Genomic DNA, 19,231 nt, shown 5'->3' on the forward strand with positions numbered 1-19,231 from the left:
CATGCACCCCTCACAGTTCGTTCCCAGGTTATGTGAAGGGAGGTAAATCACGGGGTCAATTTGTAACCGATCGTCAAGTGGCTAGAGGGTGAGAGGGATTTTTTTCCCCAAGGCATGCACCCAACAATTGAATTTCCCCAGGTACTGTAACTTAGTGGTGTGTTAGGTTCATGGAATGAAGTAGAATAGGAATATAACAGATAAGAACAATTTATAGGAATGTTATAGATAAATAGAGAAGGGAAAACTCAAATCGGTCTGCTTAGTTCATCTAGCCCGATTCCACTAGCTCATCCCAACTGCATTCATCCATTTGGCACTTGGCAATTGGCATGCCCAACCCATTTCTTTGTTCAATAGTTTGCTCTGCTTGATCGATCCAGTCCACCCGGTCGGTCTATTCATCTCAGCTTGCCAAGCCCAACTTGGGTTGGTAACTATTGGAGTGAATATTTCAAATTTACTAATTCGTAGAAAATAGAATAACTATTGGTGTATCATATAACATTCAACCTTTGAGCATTGAATGGATTGAATTGGTGCCTTAATAACGTATTAGTTCTTGTTGTTTATTGACCATAGTTATTTACCACATCGAAATATCCATAAACATATCAAATAGTGCAGTTCAAAACCCCAGTGGAGAAAGGCAGCAGACCTGGAGGAGGCCCTTGGCACTTTCCTTTTCCTTCCTGACATGAGAGAAAGAAGACTATTTCTGAAGTTTCACATGAGTCACCATCTTCTTCATCACGAGCGAGGAGTTGAATTGGCAAGGCCTTCTCTTTCTCTTGATGTGCTCTCTGTGCTAGTAATGTAGTTGTTGTCGTTGGCATTGATGGATATAAATGTAACTTATTATCAAATGGTGAAGACTAATTAACGCCGTGGAGAAGATGAATGGAAGTGGTCGGGGATGTGGCCTTGCCCTTGTGGGGAACGATGAGGCCTCCTCGCGAAAGCCAGCAATAATGATCATTCTGGGGATTGTCACGTAAACGTGATCCATGACTTTCCAGAGAGGACGAGAATTAAATTCAAACTTCAGTTTAGTTTAGTATATATATACACTTTTATATATAGAGATGATATTCATATGTGAGCTCCCGTGAATATTGAATATTTAGTGTTAATTTTTTATTTAAAAAATTATTATTTTTTAAATTTAGGATTTATATATATAAAGTGATCAGTATGAATAGGGTCCGGTTTGATCCATGGGTCAAACTAGGTGAAATGGGTTCGATTCATGGGCTAGGTTTGGCATTGCCTATGTCAAGCATTGCATGGACTTGGGCGATTGAGCCGAATTTGAAAGTTTCATATTTTTTATAATGATTAGAGTTCGATTTCTAATAGGAATGAATATTTTAGATATTGATCTTACATAAATTATATTTTAAATTTACTCGGTAGATAAATTTAAAAATGGCGAGGTATGGACATTTAATTTATTAAAATAATGATGATGAAGAAGAATTGTGCATGACACCTTTTGTAGAAGATGAGAATGGCAATGAATCAGTAATTATAGAAGATGTCACACATATGCTGAAGAAGTGAAAATGACAATGAATCAAATTTGAGTTGAATTTCATATCTTGCACTCTTGTTCTTATTTATTATATTTATTTACATCCTCATCTAGTATTTAACTTTCATCCATATACTTGTTCTTATATTGGAGGATTGAATAACTATCCATATCCTCCTATATTTAACTTTTATCTTTATCCTTATATCTATATTAAATTAATCATTCTAGCAGTCAATATTTTAAATTTTGATTTGATTATTTTGAAATTTTATTTTTTTAAAAAAATAGTTATTATTTTGAGTAATTTAATTCGATTTCGATTTAAAATTTTTAATTTGATTAAATTAAATAAATTAAAATTTTCAATCAAATAAAAAAAATCAAAATGAGCACCACAATATATTAATCAGGTATTTGGGTCAAATATGAATAGGAATATTTAGAATATGAATAGGATTTTTATCTGACCTGCGTTTGTACTTGAAATCAAAAATTTTTAATTATTTAGTAAGTTTAAAAAATCTCTTCATACAATCATCTATTTAGGTTGGATTATTAGATTTTCTATTGAGTTCGGAGGAAATTATAATCCTTAATAATAATTAAGCATATAGCATTTGACCTAATAGTTATAGGAGTGTGACGAGACAAGACAAGACGAACTTAACTATTTTCAATCTTATTATTAAAATCTTATCGAATTTAAGCAGACGTTGAGTTTTTTTATCGAGCTCAAACTAATAGTATTGATGTCATTATGAATTAGGTTAAATATCTACATAATTTTTAATTTTTAATATTATGAATTATTATGCATAAAATTGATGTATTTAAACAAAATAAATTTACAATTAATTTTTTATTCATAAATTATTTATTAACTTTGTTCATAAATGTTAATGAAACAAATTTATTAATGTTTAAGTTTATTTATTTTAAGAATATATGAAGGTCAATATTTAAGTATGCATGAAAGGCGTATATTGTAACTTTCAGAATTAATCGAGCGAGAAAATCTAAATTATTTGAAAAAAATATTTATTTTTATATTATTTAATATCAAACTTATTCGCCAACTTGTTGATGTACAGCCCTAAATAAGCTAATGTAAAGTGAAGGGATTTTCTAGTTAACTGGGCCGAAAGTGAATAAAGCCCAAACGATCCGGTCAAGGCGCCATACTGGGCCGCCTTTCATATTAAATCCCTCGGAGACGTGGGCATTCCGCCGGAACCCACTGAGTTAGGGCTTCGGAGTGCTCTCTCAGGCCACAAGGAGGGAGGAGGATTCCTTCTTGTCTCCGTATGCTTCCAGTGGATCGCCTTCCCGTTCGTCCCCCGAACCTCTGGCGGAGCAGCTGCGATCCCATTTCCAGCTAGCGTACGGCGAGGACTTACTCCAGGTACCTGGAATCAATCTCTCGGCGTTTGCTTTTTTTTTTTTCGATCCGTGCCAGAAGAAGTTTTATCGATTAGGTTTTTGTGGAGCAGTTGGAATCTGCTCCGATTTCACTTTGTTGAATGAGTAGCGCTTTCGAATCTGCATTCTGATCCTTAGGGTTGTGGAGAACGAATGGAATAAAATTCACACAATGTGGTCAAGTTTCTGATGAAATCCTTGTAAACTCAAACAAGCCAATCTTTGGCTTTAAGATGTTTATAAATTCCTTGCAAGCTTCTTGTTTAATCCATGAGCGGTTGCCCATTTGATTATAGCAGAAATCTGTTATCAGCTTGAGTTCACTTTGTTGGGAGAGTAGTCCTTTCCAATCGTCTTCATGGTGATCCATAGGTTTATGGAGAACAAATGGAATAAAATCCACACGAGGTTTTGAAGTTCATGATACAATTCGATCCTTACAAACTTAGTGTTTAATCTTGTAAACTCATCAAGTTCAATATTTGGCTTTAAGGTGTGTATAAATTCCTTGAAAATTTACTGTTTAATCCATGCCAGAAGAAGTTTTCTTGATTAGGCTTTTGTCGAGTAGTTGCCTGTTTGATTATAGCAGAAATCTGTTATCAGTTTGAATTCACTTTGTTGGATGAGATCCTTTGGTTTATGGAGAACAAATGGAGTAAAATCCCTCAAAAAATCCAATCTTTGGCTTTAAGATGTGTGTATAATTTCGGAGGGAGCATTCTAAGAATAAGGCAAGAAATCATGATTTTAATGATTTCTTGCGGATGAGTAGAATTTGAATTTGTATGGTGAGTTAAGATCATAATGAATACCCAAAGGTGAGTTGTATCAGTAGAAATGCAAAGTCATGCCGAGAATAAGCGCAGTAGTTGCAAAGTCATCTCAGTTGTTTGGGTACAATGCTTTCTAGTCTAAATTGTGCTGTTTGGGTACAATGCATCGTTTTGTATTTTCGATTCATATTTCATTGTGGAACGACTCCACCTTTGTATAATTTGCGTACACCATTTGTTGCATCATGAATATATGGTCTGAAGACGAATGAGCCGACTGTGGAACTACCCTTGCCTTATTTGCGATTGCGATGCTGTAGCTGCTACAGGTGGTTTATCCATTGGTACCAAACTTTAAGCACACAGTGTGCATAACTTTGTTCAGGCAGCATCACCTTTACCTTGTCGTAAATCTATTCGGCAAGATAATTCTTTCTATGTTGCAGGTGTTAAGCATTTAATTTCAATAATTTAAAGAATCTTATGTACTTAATGATGTAGACGCTTACAAAATCTAGTGTTTTTTTTTTTTGTAGATTTAATAGTTTATTTATTCTAATGAAGAAGTGAATCTATTAGCAAAATCAATGTTTGTTTTAAAATTCGAAGCTGCTGGAATGGTGAATTGCATGATGATCATGATACACTTAAATCAGTGATTCTTGAAGTAGTTATTAATATATGAAATCAGATTAAATAGGAATAGAAAGTTCTGTAGGTAAAATATGAGCCTTTGGCTCAGCACACAAGGATTTTCAATAAATTTAGTCCCACAAAGTACTAAATTAATATAAACTATATTGTCATGATGTCACGTAAGATCTAATTGCTTTGATGTTTAGTAAAATTCATTGGCATATGATGAATCAAACCACAAGAAATGCATTGCTGTTTTGTCTTGTACTGTGTTTCTAGGTTCAAGCTTCCTCTGGTAGGCATATCCTCTTGTTACCAGTTTCCTCTCTGGTTGTTTTGTTCTCCTTGGCTTCCACTGAGCACCTCTTGTATGGTTTAAATACTGATTGGCTCGCCTTAAAGTTCCCGTGTTTGAAATTATTCGAAGAACTTGCTTCTGTATTGTTGTCATTCACTTTAGTCGGTGCCTCTCCCTTTGCAAAGCATTGAAGACAGCAGAATCAGTTTGCAGTCAGCACTAACACAAAGGGAGCTTTCACATGAAGTCGTGTGAAGGCAAAATGAACACTCTTCGCACAGATTTCATGTGAAGGCTTCCCATAGTTTGTGGGCGCAAACGATCAACTGGATTGCTCACCTTTGTTTGTGCAACTCCAGTATGCAATGCAATGTCATACGGTCGTCTTTCAAAGAATGCTCCAACTGCAATATGATTCTGACAAAAAAGGCATGTCGATTAGAGCAAAGGTACATGCTCATATGTGATTACTAGTTACAAAAACAGATGGAACACATGAGAACCTGTTCAGAGATTGGCATCCAAGACTGGCCCATCACTCCATTGCTTCTGTCGCTGGCTTCGCCAATGAAATGCTTGGTTTTCTTATCTTCATCTATCTCAAGCTCGTCTGGTATAGTGTTTTTCCCCATTCCACAAAACTCATCCTGATTCTTTGTCTTTAAATCATGTTCACTAGCTAGCATGCACTGCAGTCTGTTAGCTTTGGCTTGGTTCAACTCGGAGAATTTAGAGTTTTCACCCTTTGCACTCTCATCAGAAGGAGATGATGATGATGATACTGGCTTAGGAGAGGATTTTGGTGGTTTTAGAATCTCAGATTGATGTCCTGCTGGAACTTGCGATCATCTCCACAGCCAGAGGTGGAAGGACTTGCATCGTCTCTGCAGTCGGAGGAGGGACTTCGGTTGTAGGAGGTGATGGAAAGACAGGCGAAAGGTGGGGGGTAGACCATGGCATGAACCCCTGTGCCGCCCACCATGCAGCTGCAGCAGCAATGGTAGCAGTGACTAAAGCTGGCGTGCTTGGAGACGGTTTCGTGCCCCTCGCTGAAGCATCTCCACCTGGTATTTCTGGATTCAAATAGAGGTGTCCGTCCGCCTCAATAGGTGGAGAGTACGATGCCGCCAGACTTGCTGCAGCATGTACTGGTGGAATTTGTTGCAATGTAGAAATGATAAGACTTGAAAATGCAGACGACATGTTCAGAAAAGTTTCATGAGATCCATGTTGGTTGTTGTATTGGACGACTGGCGAGAACTGATGCTGTAAGCCCAAGGCTAGATTGTGCTGGAATTGCAGGAGAGGAGAATGTTTAGGACCCATTGATGGACTAACAGCTGCTGCAGGTCCTGGCTGGTCACTGCTTGTGAGGGTTTGCCCATTCTTCTCTTTACTTCTGTTCATGCCGACGGTGCATGCCTGTTTGGACGATGGAACATGATGATATGATTTGCTAGCGTTAACCTCCCCAATGTTGATATTTGAACTCGTGCAACTCCCTTGGATGAGTACATTTTCCTGATACACCAAGGTTGTCTTGTTGATCCCATTGACAGGCAATACGAGGTTATCAACTGCAGCATTCTCTTTCGAATTTCTAACTGTAGGCAAAAATTCCATTAAGATGGGACTAGTTGAACCCTTGTTCGATGCAGATGCAGATGCAGACAACCCACGCTGAGCAATGTTAAGAACTACTGAGGAGTTACCGCCTTCAGAAATCTCTTTAACTTGAAGTTTCTGTGGGGGGAAAGGAAAGCTCCAATGTAAAACTCGAAGGTGAAATTGAGAAATGAAGAGTGTTTATCGACACAACAGATGTTTAATACCTCTTTGTTAGCATCATTTTTAAAGCAAATAGGGTTTGGTGGTTTGCTGCCTGCTGCTGCTTCCCCAGAGGGAGAAAGGGAGCCAGTGGTTGTCTTTCTTGGATATGGATAGTTTGGCTTCCTTTTAGGACGTGGAGGGGGTATGTCTATGTCATGGGCATGGCCTGGGGAAGCACCTTTGGAAAGGGCTTCTTTTTCCATCTGCAAATCGACTTGTCAGTCACAGAAGAAAAGAAGGAAACCCGATCGAAACAAAGAAGCAAAATTAAAACTCAGTTGAACATGATCATGACATGAATCATTCAAAAAAATTATAATTGCCAAAATTTATCATTCTCTAAACAGAAGCAATCAAGATTGAATAGTGTAACTGCTGAGTTGGATGTGAGCCTCAGGCAAGTGGCTAACTGCCCAACTGGTTGCACAAAGCACTCGGAAGCGAGTGATTATCTAACAATCCTATTGAGCAGACAAGGGATACTCTCCGAAGGCCAAACCGCTGATAAGATGTGTCATCTTGAACTAGATGTTAAGTGGATGTCCTAAACAATGTCAAGAGAAGAGACTAGAACGCTAGAGGAGAGGAGATGGAAGAGGTGGACCATGGCAAGGAGTTCATCAATTTCAAGGGTTGCTTTAATTATTAGGTAATGTGGGATGGAGCTGATGATTGAATAGAGTTCAATGGACATTGTGCAGACAGAACCATAATCTTAGGTTGGGACATGAAGTAACTTGGCTAGATTTCTAAATTTTTAATGCCTAAGAGCTTTTGTATTGTACAAACATGACCCATCAAGGAGATGATGTGGGGTTTCTTCAAGAGAATCACACTTAAAACAGGATCTTCTCACAGATGAAAAAAAAATTAAGAGGGAGAACAGCAAAGGGTTGTGAGAATCCATCATAAAGAGTTTCTAATCTTCGACATCAAGGATAGAAACCATGAGCATGGCTAGCTTGCCCCATCTTCTCTAAGCAGGCGGAGACGATTTGTTGAGTATTCCGGTGTGTGAGTCCTAGGTAGTTCACGACCTAGGTTCTACGATTCAAGACGCTTGTGTTGACCTAGTTGCAACTGCATACAGACCATTGAATACTTTTTTCACAAATAGCACTTGAGTATAGAATTAATCAATGACACTATGAACCCTTTACAAGTTGCAGTATTTTCATGACAGATCACTCTGAACTCTACTCTAAAAGATGTTGGAAAGTGATTTCATAAGGGCATCTAACCTTTGTGAAGAATTTCTGCGCATGACTTCTAATCTGTACTGCAGTCTTTGTACCAATGTGATCTGTAACAGGAATTGAACCATAAAATTTGACAAAAATATTGTGCTTGAGCAAACTACAAATGTACTAAACTTCAATAAAATAGTCAAATCCTGGAAATAGAATGGTTGTATGTATATTAAACTTCAATAAAAATACCCAACCTTTACAATTATTCTCCATCTTGCAATGTTAACAGATATATTACAACCTATTTAATACCTTAACCTTTACTGTTACATGGCACAATAAATATGATAATTTGATTTAATTAGAAATAATTGTCATGTCATATGCAACCAAAAATGATCGATTGTCTAAGCCATTCATGAGTAAACATAGGGTTCAGCTCAATTAGAGCTCATTTATATTTATTCAAACAAACTATACTAGTGAGCTTAGACTTGTTAATGGTATCAAAGCCCGTGAACAATTTATCAATAACTTATTTATTAACTTGTATAATTATAATTTTATTTATTTATATGTTATTCAAATACATAAAAGAAATATATTACTATGTTATTTTTCATAAATTTAAATAACTTATAATATGTAAAAAAAGATTTATTAATATTATAATTGAATTATAAGATAAAATATCAATACCTGAGCTCGAAAAGATTGAGCTTCAACACAGCTCAGCATGGCTTGGCTTGGCTCGATTACACCTCATGTCAATTAGGTATTGGAGGGATAATTTGACCTCACCAAAATTATTAGTGGAATAAAGTTGTTAAAATTAAAATATGGGAATGAATTTGTTGAAAGTGATAGTTTTTTAAATATATTTTACTATTAAACCTTAACTAATTGCACAGAGTTCAAGTCATGGTAATTATATAAATACCCTGTTTACTTGGATGGGCAATAAGAGGGAAGAAGAAAGGGGGAGTTGAAGGAACGAAAAAAAAAGAAGGAAAGAATGCATGGAAAAGATGCTGATGTCTACCAGTAATATAATGAATAAAGGGGGGAAAAAATCAAATCGTTAATTAATTGTTTACTAGGAGAGATTAGGAAGATGAGATGTTGCCCTTGGTTAAGATCTCATCTTCTTCCATGAAGTAAGCTAACTTTTCACTTGGATATATAGAACCATGAAACACATGTCTTTTAGATTTTGTACTCTAAAATTCAGATCAAGACTTATGCATACTCAGAGTTGACCTCTAGAATATTCTTCAAATCCCGATCCTCTAGGATATGTACTTGTTGTACTTGAAGCTGATGACACCGTTCCTTTTAGGAAGGCCGTATCAGACAAAAAGACATTCTCCAAGCATTGTGTGACAAACATAACCCAAATATGAACAGGAAAATTATAGTATTGAACTGATAGTGATCCACTAAATAACAGAGAATTCTAACTTCAGTCGGTTAGCGTCAACACAGACCTTCTATTCGTTGCCATGCCCTCCCATACAGCTTCAGAGCTTCGAGAAAGCTGTTGTGCTCCTCCTCCGTCCACTTCTCCCTCTGCTTTGTAATAGTATACGGTTTCCTCACCTGCAACCCAACGACAACAAGTCAACAAAGAACGAAGAACATCTAAGAACAATCCGCAAAATTTGAACCAATCCATATGCAGCATCACCTTTACAGCCAACTCTTCTCTGGGAGATTGTTGTTCCTCCATTTTTAAAACCTAAATCTTCCAGAAGAACGAATCGCCAAATCAACCCTGGATCGGTGGCAGTTCAAATCCTCCATCCTCCCCAAAATACCTCATGCATCAACAAATCTACATCGCTAAAAGAGGGGAAAATCCGAAAATCTCAGATTCGATTATTGAAAAGTGAATCCAATCTTCCTAGCACCGTATTAATTCCTACCGAAGCGACTCACCTCAGGAAGCCACGGCGCCGGACGAAGAACGCCCACGAATCGTCCCCAAATACAGCTATGCTTCCCGCGAACTGCTCGAAAGCTGGAATTCCTCGGCGAGAGTCAGAAGCGGAACTCGTCTTCCGCCGACAATGGCGATCGCGGAGGCTCCGATCGAGGAGATGGCGGAGGAGGAAGAGGGCGAAGCCCAGTTCGGTTTCACTCTCTCATGGAGGAATCACAGCCACTACCATTTCTTGTGGGCTTCTTTGAACTAATTTTTTTTATTATTCCAAAATATTAAAAAAGAATGGAAAAAATTGTATAAAATATAAAGGAGGGAAGAACTGGATAGTTCTACACAAAATAGGAACACGCTACGCGTTCGTTACCCCATTTTGACTTCTCCGTAAGCGTTAGTTGGCTCGGCCTGGATTTACCAATTACAATTTGGATACAAAATAGGGTACTTTTGAGAAGGTAAGATTAAATAGGGAAGAAAAAGGAAGGTCTGGGTCAGAGTCGGCGTGACACGTGTTGTAAAGCCAGTGGAGGAGAACACTTTTCGGACCGCGGAGTTGGCTCAAATCTGGCCACACGAACACGAGCCCCCGCGCCGGTCGAGGCGTCTCCCTGCGGGGGCGACGCGTATTTGTTGACGTGCGGGGACGGATCCTCCGTTCGGTTTCTGTATCCAAGCGGACGATGATGGAAGCGAACGGACGGGATTCGGGGAGGAGGCAGGGAGCACGCTGGCGCGAGGTCGTCCAGCTGTTAGAACGTCCGCATAGGATGGTAGGCCGAAGCGGGCCGCGGTTCGTGGTGAGGAGTGCGAGACCGGCGCGGAAAAGCGCAACGCCTCCTTATCCGCCGCGGGGCCCACGCGCGGCTCACGTGGCATTGGGTGCTCCGGTCGCAGACGTCAGCCGTCCATTCTTTTATTATTATTATTATCTTTTTTGTTTGCGTTGGTCCATAAATCCCTAGGAATTTTGTGTATCACAAATTATTAAAAGAAAATGAGTTGGAAATCCCTATTTGTATATTTATTTAAAGGATGAAAATATTTATAAATAACAAAAATTAGAAAACACTACTTTGCACCTTTTTTTCTAATGGTTTAAAAAAATCTTTAAAAAACTTTTGTGAACTTCTAGATAATGAAAACTATAAATTTAGATCACCTTCTAAATTATTTTTTCTTAACTAAATCATAATTAATATCATCTGGATGTCAGTGCATAAATGACGTGGCTCTTTCTCTAAGATAAAAGTAGAGTCAAGGGGGAGTCAAGCATAGGGCTGATTTGGCAATGCTATTCAAATGGACTATGGTCATTATTTGTCTTTTGTGGATTCAACAAGCTGCGCATGTTCCAAGACACATGGCCACATAAAGAGCCTTTATAAAGTTGTCATAGAAGATGTCCTTGAACTCCTTTTTCCTGCACATAATGACAAAAGGAAGCAAGAGGAAAGGACATGTCAGATTTGGTCTCCTTGTATGCCTACATAATGAAGAGCTCTAGCAAAGAGAAAGAGGTGTTCTTCCTCAGCTTCCTCCTCTTCTTCCAGGAGGGAGGGCTGCTATTTTTTCGTCTTCTTCCTCTTCTTCTAAGGGAGGACACTTCTTCTTCTCTACGGGTTATGCATTTCAGGTTCTCACCTCTTCTTCGGAGAGAAAGCTCTTTTTATTCTCCCTCTTGGAGGGCTGGTTTGATTTTCTAAACTCTTCTGCTTCTTCTACATTTTCATTTTTCCTTCCACAAAATACTGACTTGAGCGTCGGAGGGGCTTACCGGGCTTTCCGACACCCAGTAATCCGTTTGTTTCTTTATGATCTTGCAGACCCTCGTCTCACCGGAGGTCCATCAAGGTTGAGGTGGCATTTCCTTGACTAGTGGGTTGTACTGTCATCGATTTTTTGATCGGAACACATCCTTGATTAGTGGGTTGACTATGTTCAATAATTTACTATCTCTTTTCATGAATATTAATGAGTTATATGCATATAAATTTAAATTTATTTATTTAATTTAATAAATTATTTAAATTTAATTATTTAATTAATCTTATATATATTGAACAAATATAAATAAATTTGTATCTAATAGAATATCAAATTTATACAGCAACCGTTGTAATTGTATAAGACATGCTCTGTTTCTTTACTGTGAGTAGAAGCAAACGGTTGGTTCATTACTCTGCTTCGACTCCACGGAAGCAGACGCCAATCGAGCGGTGATAGCGAGCGCGACGACGGTCAGCCGCCACAGCCCTAAATCCTGCTCCGCCAGCGGCGACGCCACGCCTTCCTCCTGGAAGGCGTCGTCGCAGTCGCCGGGCGCGTCCAGCGCGGCGGCGGCGAAGGAGTCGGCATCATCGAGCCTCCCCGCCTTCACCGCCCGAGCGGCGGCCTTGAGCTCGCCGGCGGCGTTGCCGAGCACCTCGACGCAGACCTCGCCCGCCGCCGCGATCGCCTGCGACCGCCTCTCCGGCCCGGCCTTCTTGTTCTCGCGCAGCAGCGCCTTGGCCGCCGCCCGCGCGTGCGTCGCGTTGGCGCGCGCCAGCCGGAGCGCCACGCGCGCCAGGGCGCCGAGGTCGCGCGCGCGCCCGCTCGCTGGGTTCGAGCGCAGCGCCGCGACGCAGAATCCGTAGTCGACGTTGGGGTCGGCGGCGGCGCTCTCCGAGCACACGTCGTCGACAATGTCGGAGGCCGCCGGCACGACGAGGAGGAGGAGGAGGAGGGAGAGAGGAAGGAGAGTGGAAGAGAAAGTAGCCATTTTTTTTGGGTGAAGTGAAGAGACGAGTGCAAGCTTTTACATATAGACATGAACACTTTGAGTAAATTTGAAACAAAAAATTAAAATCATTTTACCTAATAATTTAAATACTTTTTCATTTTATCTCTTAATTTAAAATATTACAAATAAAAATAACTTAGATACTTTTCCAAACGCCACTAAAGTTTATTTTAATTCGAGATTATTTGATAAGAGATCACGATAATAATTTTTTGAAAAAAAAAGATTGAAGAGTATATAAAGGTTTAAAACATAATAAAAAACTCAGTGAATAGATATAAAATAAAATTACAATTTCAGAGACTGTGATATTTTATTCTTATTTTATGAATTATGGAGAATTAAAAAATAATATTCTACACTAGGGCTAAAATATTAAAATAATAATAATAATAATAAACTAGGAGGATAAACTACATTGTCTTTTAAGAATATCCTTAAAATTTAATAATTTTCCAAAATGCTCTCTAATGTTTTATTAATATTAAAACACTAATAAGATATATTTTGACACCTTATCCCTAGAATAACTTTAATATTTTAATTTTTTTAATAGATAAATCTTTTTATTTTAGTAAAAAATAGAATTTGTCATCCTAACGACCTCACATGATCGATCATATAATCATCTATGAGAAAGTAAATCAAAAAGTTATAATTGATCACGACAGAAGAAGACATTGTCTTGACATCATCGAGATTCAACTCTCCACTTTAATAATTTTGTTCTATTGTAATTAACTAATAAATAGTAAATATTGTACAATTTAGAGTGGATTGTTGTGCAATTTATTTTATTTTTATTTATTTCAACATATTAAATAAATTTTTAAAAAAGACACAAAGATGCATTATAATTTATTAAAAAACTAGTAAATGGTAAATGTCTGATCAAATAACATTAATTTTTTATATAAAAAATCATGATACGACGAGACAAGATCATGGCATTGCATGCGTCGATCAAATCAGTAAAACAAATATGGAAAAAAAATTACACGGTTGAAGCAAAGGCCACATGTGGATCCTCTGGATGTGCTGTCCAATCACACCCATGGCAACCTTTTCACGTTCTTTCTGAAAGTTTATTGAAACTCGCTCATCAAAAATATATGTTTTTAAAAATTAATTAGAACAAAAGAAATACTAAAAATATATTTTTTTAGAACAATAAAAAAAAGCAAAGGAACCACGAATGAAAGATTAAGATGCTCGTCACAATACAAACAATACAAACAGAAAAATCGAAAATGAGTAGAAGAGTAAAACCTATGTGATTATTGAATGAAAGCTCTTCTTTTGAATCATAGTTTACTAAATCGATATCAGAAGTAGAAGTAGAAATGGATCCAAATCGACGTCCATGATCAACAAACCTACATCCAAAGCCCCCATGGTCATCTCTTCAACTTAGTCCTTCCTCCCCATCGATCCCGCTACCGACAAGCCACTCCCAATCTCACAGGCTAAGCTAGAGCCTAGGATAGCCTCTACTTACTCATCTACGTGGCCGTCAACTCCAAAAGCCACTTGTGCTTCCTTGGTTTACTAGGTGTACGGGGAGTGGAGTCAAGTCGTACAACGTAAGATTAGTTGGCGCAAGTTGAAGACCTAGCAAAAAAAATCATTAAAGCACTAATAATTTTGGGCATGGTGCAATGGTAAAAAATAAAAATGATTCCATTCAATGAAGATTCGAATATTACGTTGGATATTTTGAACACTCGTGGAATTCAAACCACTGGTGATGTTGGAGGCCAAGTCAAGATCCACTTGTGCTTTTTAAAATTATCTGATAACTGATATGTAAGGCTAAATTATCCACTTTCAAGATTAATTAGACCCAAAACTTGAATATATAAATTTTTCTTTCATTATAATACTACAGTAAAATGTGAAATCCGTCGTCTCAACGGCTCCACACAGTCAACTCCACGATCATCCATAAAGAGATAAATAAAAAATTACAATTGACTATTAAAAAAAATATTTTCTCAATTTAATCGAAATTCAATTCTCAAATAATAACCAACTCAACTTGGAGAGGCTTCTTTCATTATAACACGAATAAGAGTAACGTGGCGTAGAAAGAGAGGGATGCATGCTTAAGATTAAGCTTGCAGTTGCAGGTAAACAATACAATAGTGTAAGCCAAGCTTGTGCCACCATCACGTGGATTGTGATAAAAGGGAGTTTTTTTACTTTTCTTTTTGAGTAATTTGTAAGTTATTTTAAGTTTAATTCAATTAGATTTTTAAAGGTGTTAAAAATATATATTATTTTTAAATAATATATTTATTACGTTATGCAATTATTTTTAATGATATATACTATGAAGGAGAGTTAAGTGTGTGTTTGTTAAACTAGGCTTGATTGGACGAATCAAGCTAGTGAACTAAGTGAAGCCCGAGAGATTGATTGGGGGCAATTATGTCGGTCGAACAAAGTAAGTTGAGTGAGTCGAATAGGATAAGCAAGTTTAGTCAAGTCAGTCGAGCCATAATGATTCTTCAGCTCAATCAAATAAGCCAGGCGAGTCACTTGAAATGGAGTCAATCACACATAGGACTAAGTAAAATAATATCGATCAAACTGAATTAACATATCGAAATCAAAAATTCAATTCAATTAATTTATAAATTCACAACTCATAATTATTCCAATCGACTAATATCAGTCAATTAAAAAACATTTATTTTAATTTCAATTGAATTAATCAATTTTTAACTAATCCAACTTGCTTGATTTTTTAAAGGAAAGTTGGAATTACTTAAAAAAATTATTTGTTCAATTTTAATTTAATGGGTTCGATCATCATTATCACCCCTAATCTCAAATACAAGGTGGGCAAGACCACTTGGTGGATCATTTGATTGGCGAATTATAACTTAAACTTAATTTGAAGAAGAAAAGAGTAAAATTTCCACATAGTGAAGATACGGTATTTAACAAAATGAAGGTATTGTAGAAGATACCAAAGCCGATAACGATTGCTATCGAGAGTGCAATGACCTGAACTTCCCCATCCTTTTCAAATTTACATGGCTTCGGCCATTGAGAGGCACCATCCAGGAGAATCTGCCGCAAACACTGACGTCGATGCTAAACTGGAACTCGTTTGCCTCTAGAGCGATCGAAGAACTGAAGAGGAAAGAGGTTGGTATACTGTAAATAACAGCGAATGATGTGAATTAAGAGTCCGTAAGCGATTGAGGTTTGGATAGATGCTCACTGATCTGACAAAGGGCTGTTGGAATATCCATCCAAGAACAGGGATCCGTTGCAGGAAAATTGAGAGGGTTGGCCAGAAGCCGCTGCAAAGTAAACCAGGTCAGGATTGAAGAGTTACAGCAAAGCATTCGATGCCAACTAAGAAAAAGTTGTTTGAACGAAGTTGAACCTGAAGAGAACGAAGAATCCATACAACTCAAGAATCATGCCGATTACAGGCCATCCAATCAATACCATAAAGAAGCCAACTCCGAATGAGATTGTTCCCTTTGGAATCGGCAGAGGAACCGATCAGTCAAATGTAAATGCTTTGGTTTTGGATCGACAAATAGTGTGGGCAAACCTTGTAGTTCTTAGGTTTGGCGAAGAATTGCATGGTCGATTTTAGTCCGATGGTCAACATCAGACCCGAAAGGAAGAGAATCTGATAGTCCACAGAAAAAGAGCAATGCGGCATTACCATTCAAGAGACAAGAAACTTATACAGCCTTAGGGCACCATTTCGACCGGAAAAAAAACAATAAGGACTTACATTACCCATTGCCAGCAGGCCCTTGTCGAAGAAAAATATTATTCCAAGGATCGAGAAGAAAACACCAAACCCTGTAAGCCCCAGCCCGATCTCTGTTGCCGTGTATATGAACAAAGTATGAGATATAAACATAGGAGATTAGTAAATAACTGAATCTGCATAACTATGGAATTCACCAAAAAAAAATTAAAAATAATTTCAATACAAAAAAATAGGTACCCGCTGAGTTCTGTTATAACAGTATCATGCGGCAATTTGTAATGACTTAGATTCGATCCTGGATTAATGTGTGTCTATGGTAAAGTCTTTTGACTACTTCGAACGAGGAGAAAACAAACACCTCAAGAAAACATTGCTGGCTTCAAAGGTAGAATCATATTAACAACTAATATGCTTTGACAAAAAGACCGAAACAATCGCAAAAGCACTCGACAATGGGTTTTATTGGTTCCCTTCTAGGTGATAACATCAGTGAACTTGCTTCAGAACTTGGTTTAGATAAGGAATGCTAGTGACTATTATGATGTCAGATCCTCAACATAGAAATGGATATCATATGAAGACGAAATGTTGCTAAAAATTATTTGGTTTAATATAAGACCAGTAGAACCTGTGATAGCAATGATTTGTACTAGGTCTTTTACCGAATTTAAAAATATTTGACTAGATATTATAGAAATAAAACAATGCGTCGACAAAAGAACAATCTGGTGCTTAGAAAAGGACAGGACTTTACTTTTTTGATCATTCATCTCAAATGAAACCATCTTGGCAAGCTAGGCGATTAAAAATAACCTGCAAAGAAACAACTGTTTTAGAATAACTACAAGTTGAAACTGTGCAGTTCACATAAAGTAAATAAATTTCAGTAACCAAGTAACTATATCTTTATAAAGGAATTGCACAAATGAATATTTCAACTTGGGTAGGGCTTATTAAATTAGAAAAGACCATTCCTACAAAAGCTTCACAATGACCAGGACAACAAGCTGTGAATCCCAACTATTTGGAGTCAATTATACAGATATTTTTTATTGCTAAAGAGCTCTAGGCAAAAAAAATTTAAAGCTCGAAATACCAGGCATTTAGACTTTGGATTATGCTACAAGAAATTAATCAACTTTGAACTCACCTAAACAGAAAAAAAAAAAAAAAGTGGAACTAGTACACTCAAAATGCAAACCATAAGTTAATAACTTCACTCTAAATGATGGTGGCTTGCATGCACCAACTGACTTGCTTACCAATGCTAAAAGGAAAAAAACTTCAATCAAAGATAACTACTAAGATTTTACATAATCCAAGGATCCAGAGAAAAAAATAGCATCCAAAATCTGTTAATAATGTTATATAGAGTTTTGACCAGTCTTTCTTTACCACTTTTAAACCTTCACCTATAACTAACTTATTTAACCATGCAATTTATTATTTATCATTGAATATGCTCATGCCATCTTAATCTTAACCTTGTTTCACTCTGTTTACTATCTATAGGAGTACATCTAAAATTATTAATATTTTTTACCTTATCTCTCCACATTCATTCCAACATTCTCATAAAGACTAAATTAGCTTTCTGTATTTGTTATGTTTTGCAGCCTAATACTCTCGCCCATAAAGCGCATATATCATACCACATTGATTTTTTTAGACAAAGTGAAAAATGACGCTCTCGCAATTTTGCTCAAAGATAACAATGAAAAGGTAATAATTTATGTTCATTTTACCTGTTTCAGAATCTAGGGGAATCTTTGCTTTTTTAAAATAGGTTTAGCCCATATCTTCTATGATCTACAGACTAGTGATTACATTGTCCTCCCAATTAATAATTTCTTTGGCTACATAATAGAGATAAGCATGTGTACATCTAAGATTCCAGTGAGATGCAGTAACAAACATTTACTTCCAACTTTTTAAGATACATAATTTCGAACATGTAGAATCTAACCTGCAACCGGTAGCTATTTCAGTGTTTTGACCAATTAAACAGCATATTAACTAGATATGGAAGCTAGCAATAAACTGTTCTCTCAAGATCTTTGCAAAGTTGAAAAAGGATAACATGTGAGATTCTTACGACACCATGAAATCTAGACGCACATAAGGGTCAAAAATAAAGTGATAAAATAAAAAACCATTAAATTACTAGGACAACACAAAATCAATCTGAATTTGAAATCTCAATCCTTATTTATTTAGATGCAGAAGAGAAATTATAGAGGCAATAGAATTACTCTAGATCTGCGACAGCTTGACCTAGCAAGTAACCTTCTTCGCACAGATTAAGATTTACAGGGATTCAAAGTAGCAATCTACTCACCGAATCCTCGCGATCGAAAGGCAAGGAGAACACGAACTTGACCGCTGATGTTGAGGGCAGAGACCGCTCAGCGCTGGCCCTCCTACGGTTTCACAGATCTCGCCTTGAGCGACAAAATGGCCAACCAGTGATCTCATAAGCTTGACTAGCCTTTTATAGATGGCAAGTGAGCCTTCAGCTCCAAGGAAGCCTTTAATTGGGCTCCCCCTCCAAGGCCCGATCCATTTAGATCTCTCGTGGAAGTCACGTGACATGGACGGACTTAAGAGGAATACAAAATTCTCAAAAAACAAAATTAATATCTTTTGGAATAAAATATTCTTGTTTTTTATTGTCTTCATTTTTTACTGTTTATTCCAGAAAAGATTAAATATTTCTGTCAAAGAGACATAATTATTGTTAAAAAATATTTTTTCATTAGACATAATGCTTCTTCGCTCGCCTTTTTCTTCAATTTCAATTTTTTTTCTTTTTAAAATATTTTCAAATATATACTTTGCAAGGTTTTAGCATATATGTCAATCTTTCTTTTTATAATTATTTCAAATTGTCAATCCACTATTTTCTACTTTTATTTTTTCAAAATTAAAAATATTAATTTTCTTATCCTTGAAAATGGTCAAACACCATTTTATGTAAAATAAATAAATTATATTATTCAACATCTCGAGAAGTAGTTGGTATATATGTTTTTATTTTCTTTTTCATTATATATATATATATATATATCCAGAAATGCTA

The 19,231-nt window shown here is 37.0% G+C and overlaps 2 protein-coding genes and 1 pseudogene across 3 annotated transcripts; all 3 read right to left on the reverse strand.

Moving 5' to 3' along the window:
* Window positions 1-4,238: 4,238 nt before the first annotated feature.
* On the reverse strand, window positions 4,239-9,495 carry LOC141819911 (protein CCA1-like; annotated as a pseudogene). The gene is made up of 7 exons (XR_012601107.1): window positions 9,374-9,495; window positions 9,174-9,285; window positions 7,738-7,799; window positions 6,499-6,699; window positions 5,170-6,409; window positions 5,006-5,083; window positions 4,239-4,841 (listed from the first exon to the last, which is right to left on the reverse strand). The product of XR_012601107.1 is annotated as a protein CCA1-like (transcript).
* A 2,262-nt stretch (window positions 9,496-11,757) lies between these two features.
* Window positions 11,758-12,386, reverse strand: LOC141819868 (putative invertase inhibitor). Its single transcript, XM_074707121.1, has one exon. It carries the CDS (start codon window positions 12,384-12,386, stop codon window positions 11,772-11,774), a length of 615 nt encoding a protein of 204 aa, XP_074563222.1. The 3' UTR covers window positions 11,758-11,771.
* Window positions 12,387-15,275: 2,889 nt separating this feature from the next.
* LOC141820009 (vesicle transport protein GOT1-like) lies at window positions 15,276-18,605 on the reverse strand. Its single transcript, XM_074707286.1, has 7 exons — window positions 18,491-18,605; window positions 16,907-16,965; window positions 16,171-16,262; window positions 15,982-16,062; window positions 15,808-15,905; window positions 15,640-15,721; window positions 15,276-15,548 (listed from the first exon to the last, which is right to left on the reverse strand). The coding sequence occupies exons 2-7, from the start codon at window positions 16,935-16,937 to the stop codon at window positions 15,510-15,512; spliced, it is 423 nt and encodes a 140-aa protein (XP_074563387.1). The 5' UTR covers window positions 16,938-16,965; window positions 18,491-18,605; the 3' UTR covers window positions 15,276-15,509.
* Between the last annotated feature and the right edge of the window lie 626 nt (window positions 18,606-19,231).

Source organism: Curcuma longa, unplaced genomic scaffold (genome assembly GCF_044706935.1).
Source record: "Curcuma longa cultivar G26 ecotype Majalengka, Jawa Barat unplaced genomic scaffold, ITB_CL_G26_1.1 utg2646_np1212_2152390_RagTag, whole genome shotgun sequence".
Classification (NCBI taxonomy): Eukaryota; Viridiplantae; Streptophyta; class Magnoliopsida; order Zingiberales; family Zingiberaceae; genus Curcuma; species Curcuma longa.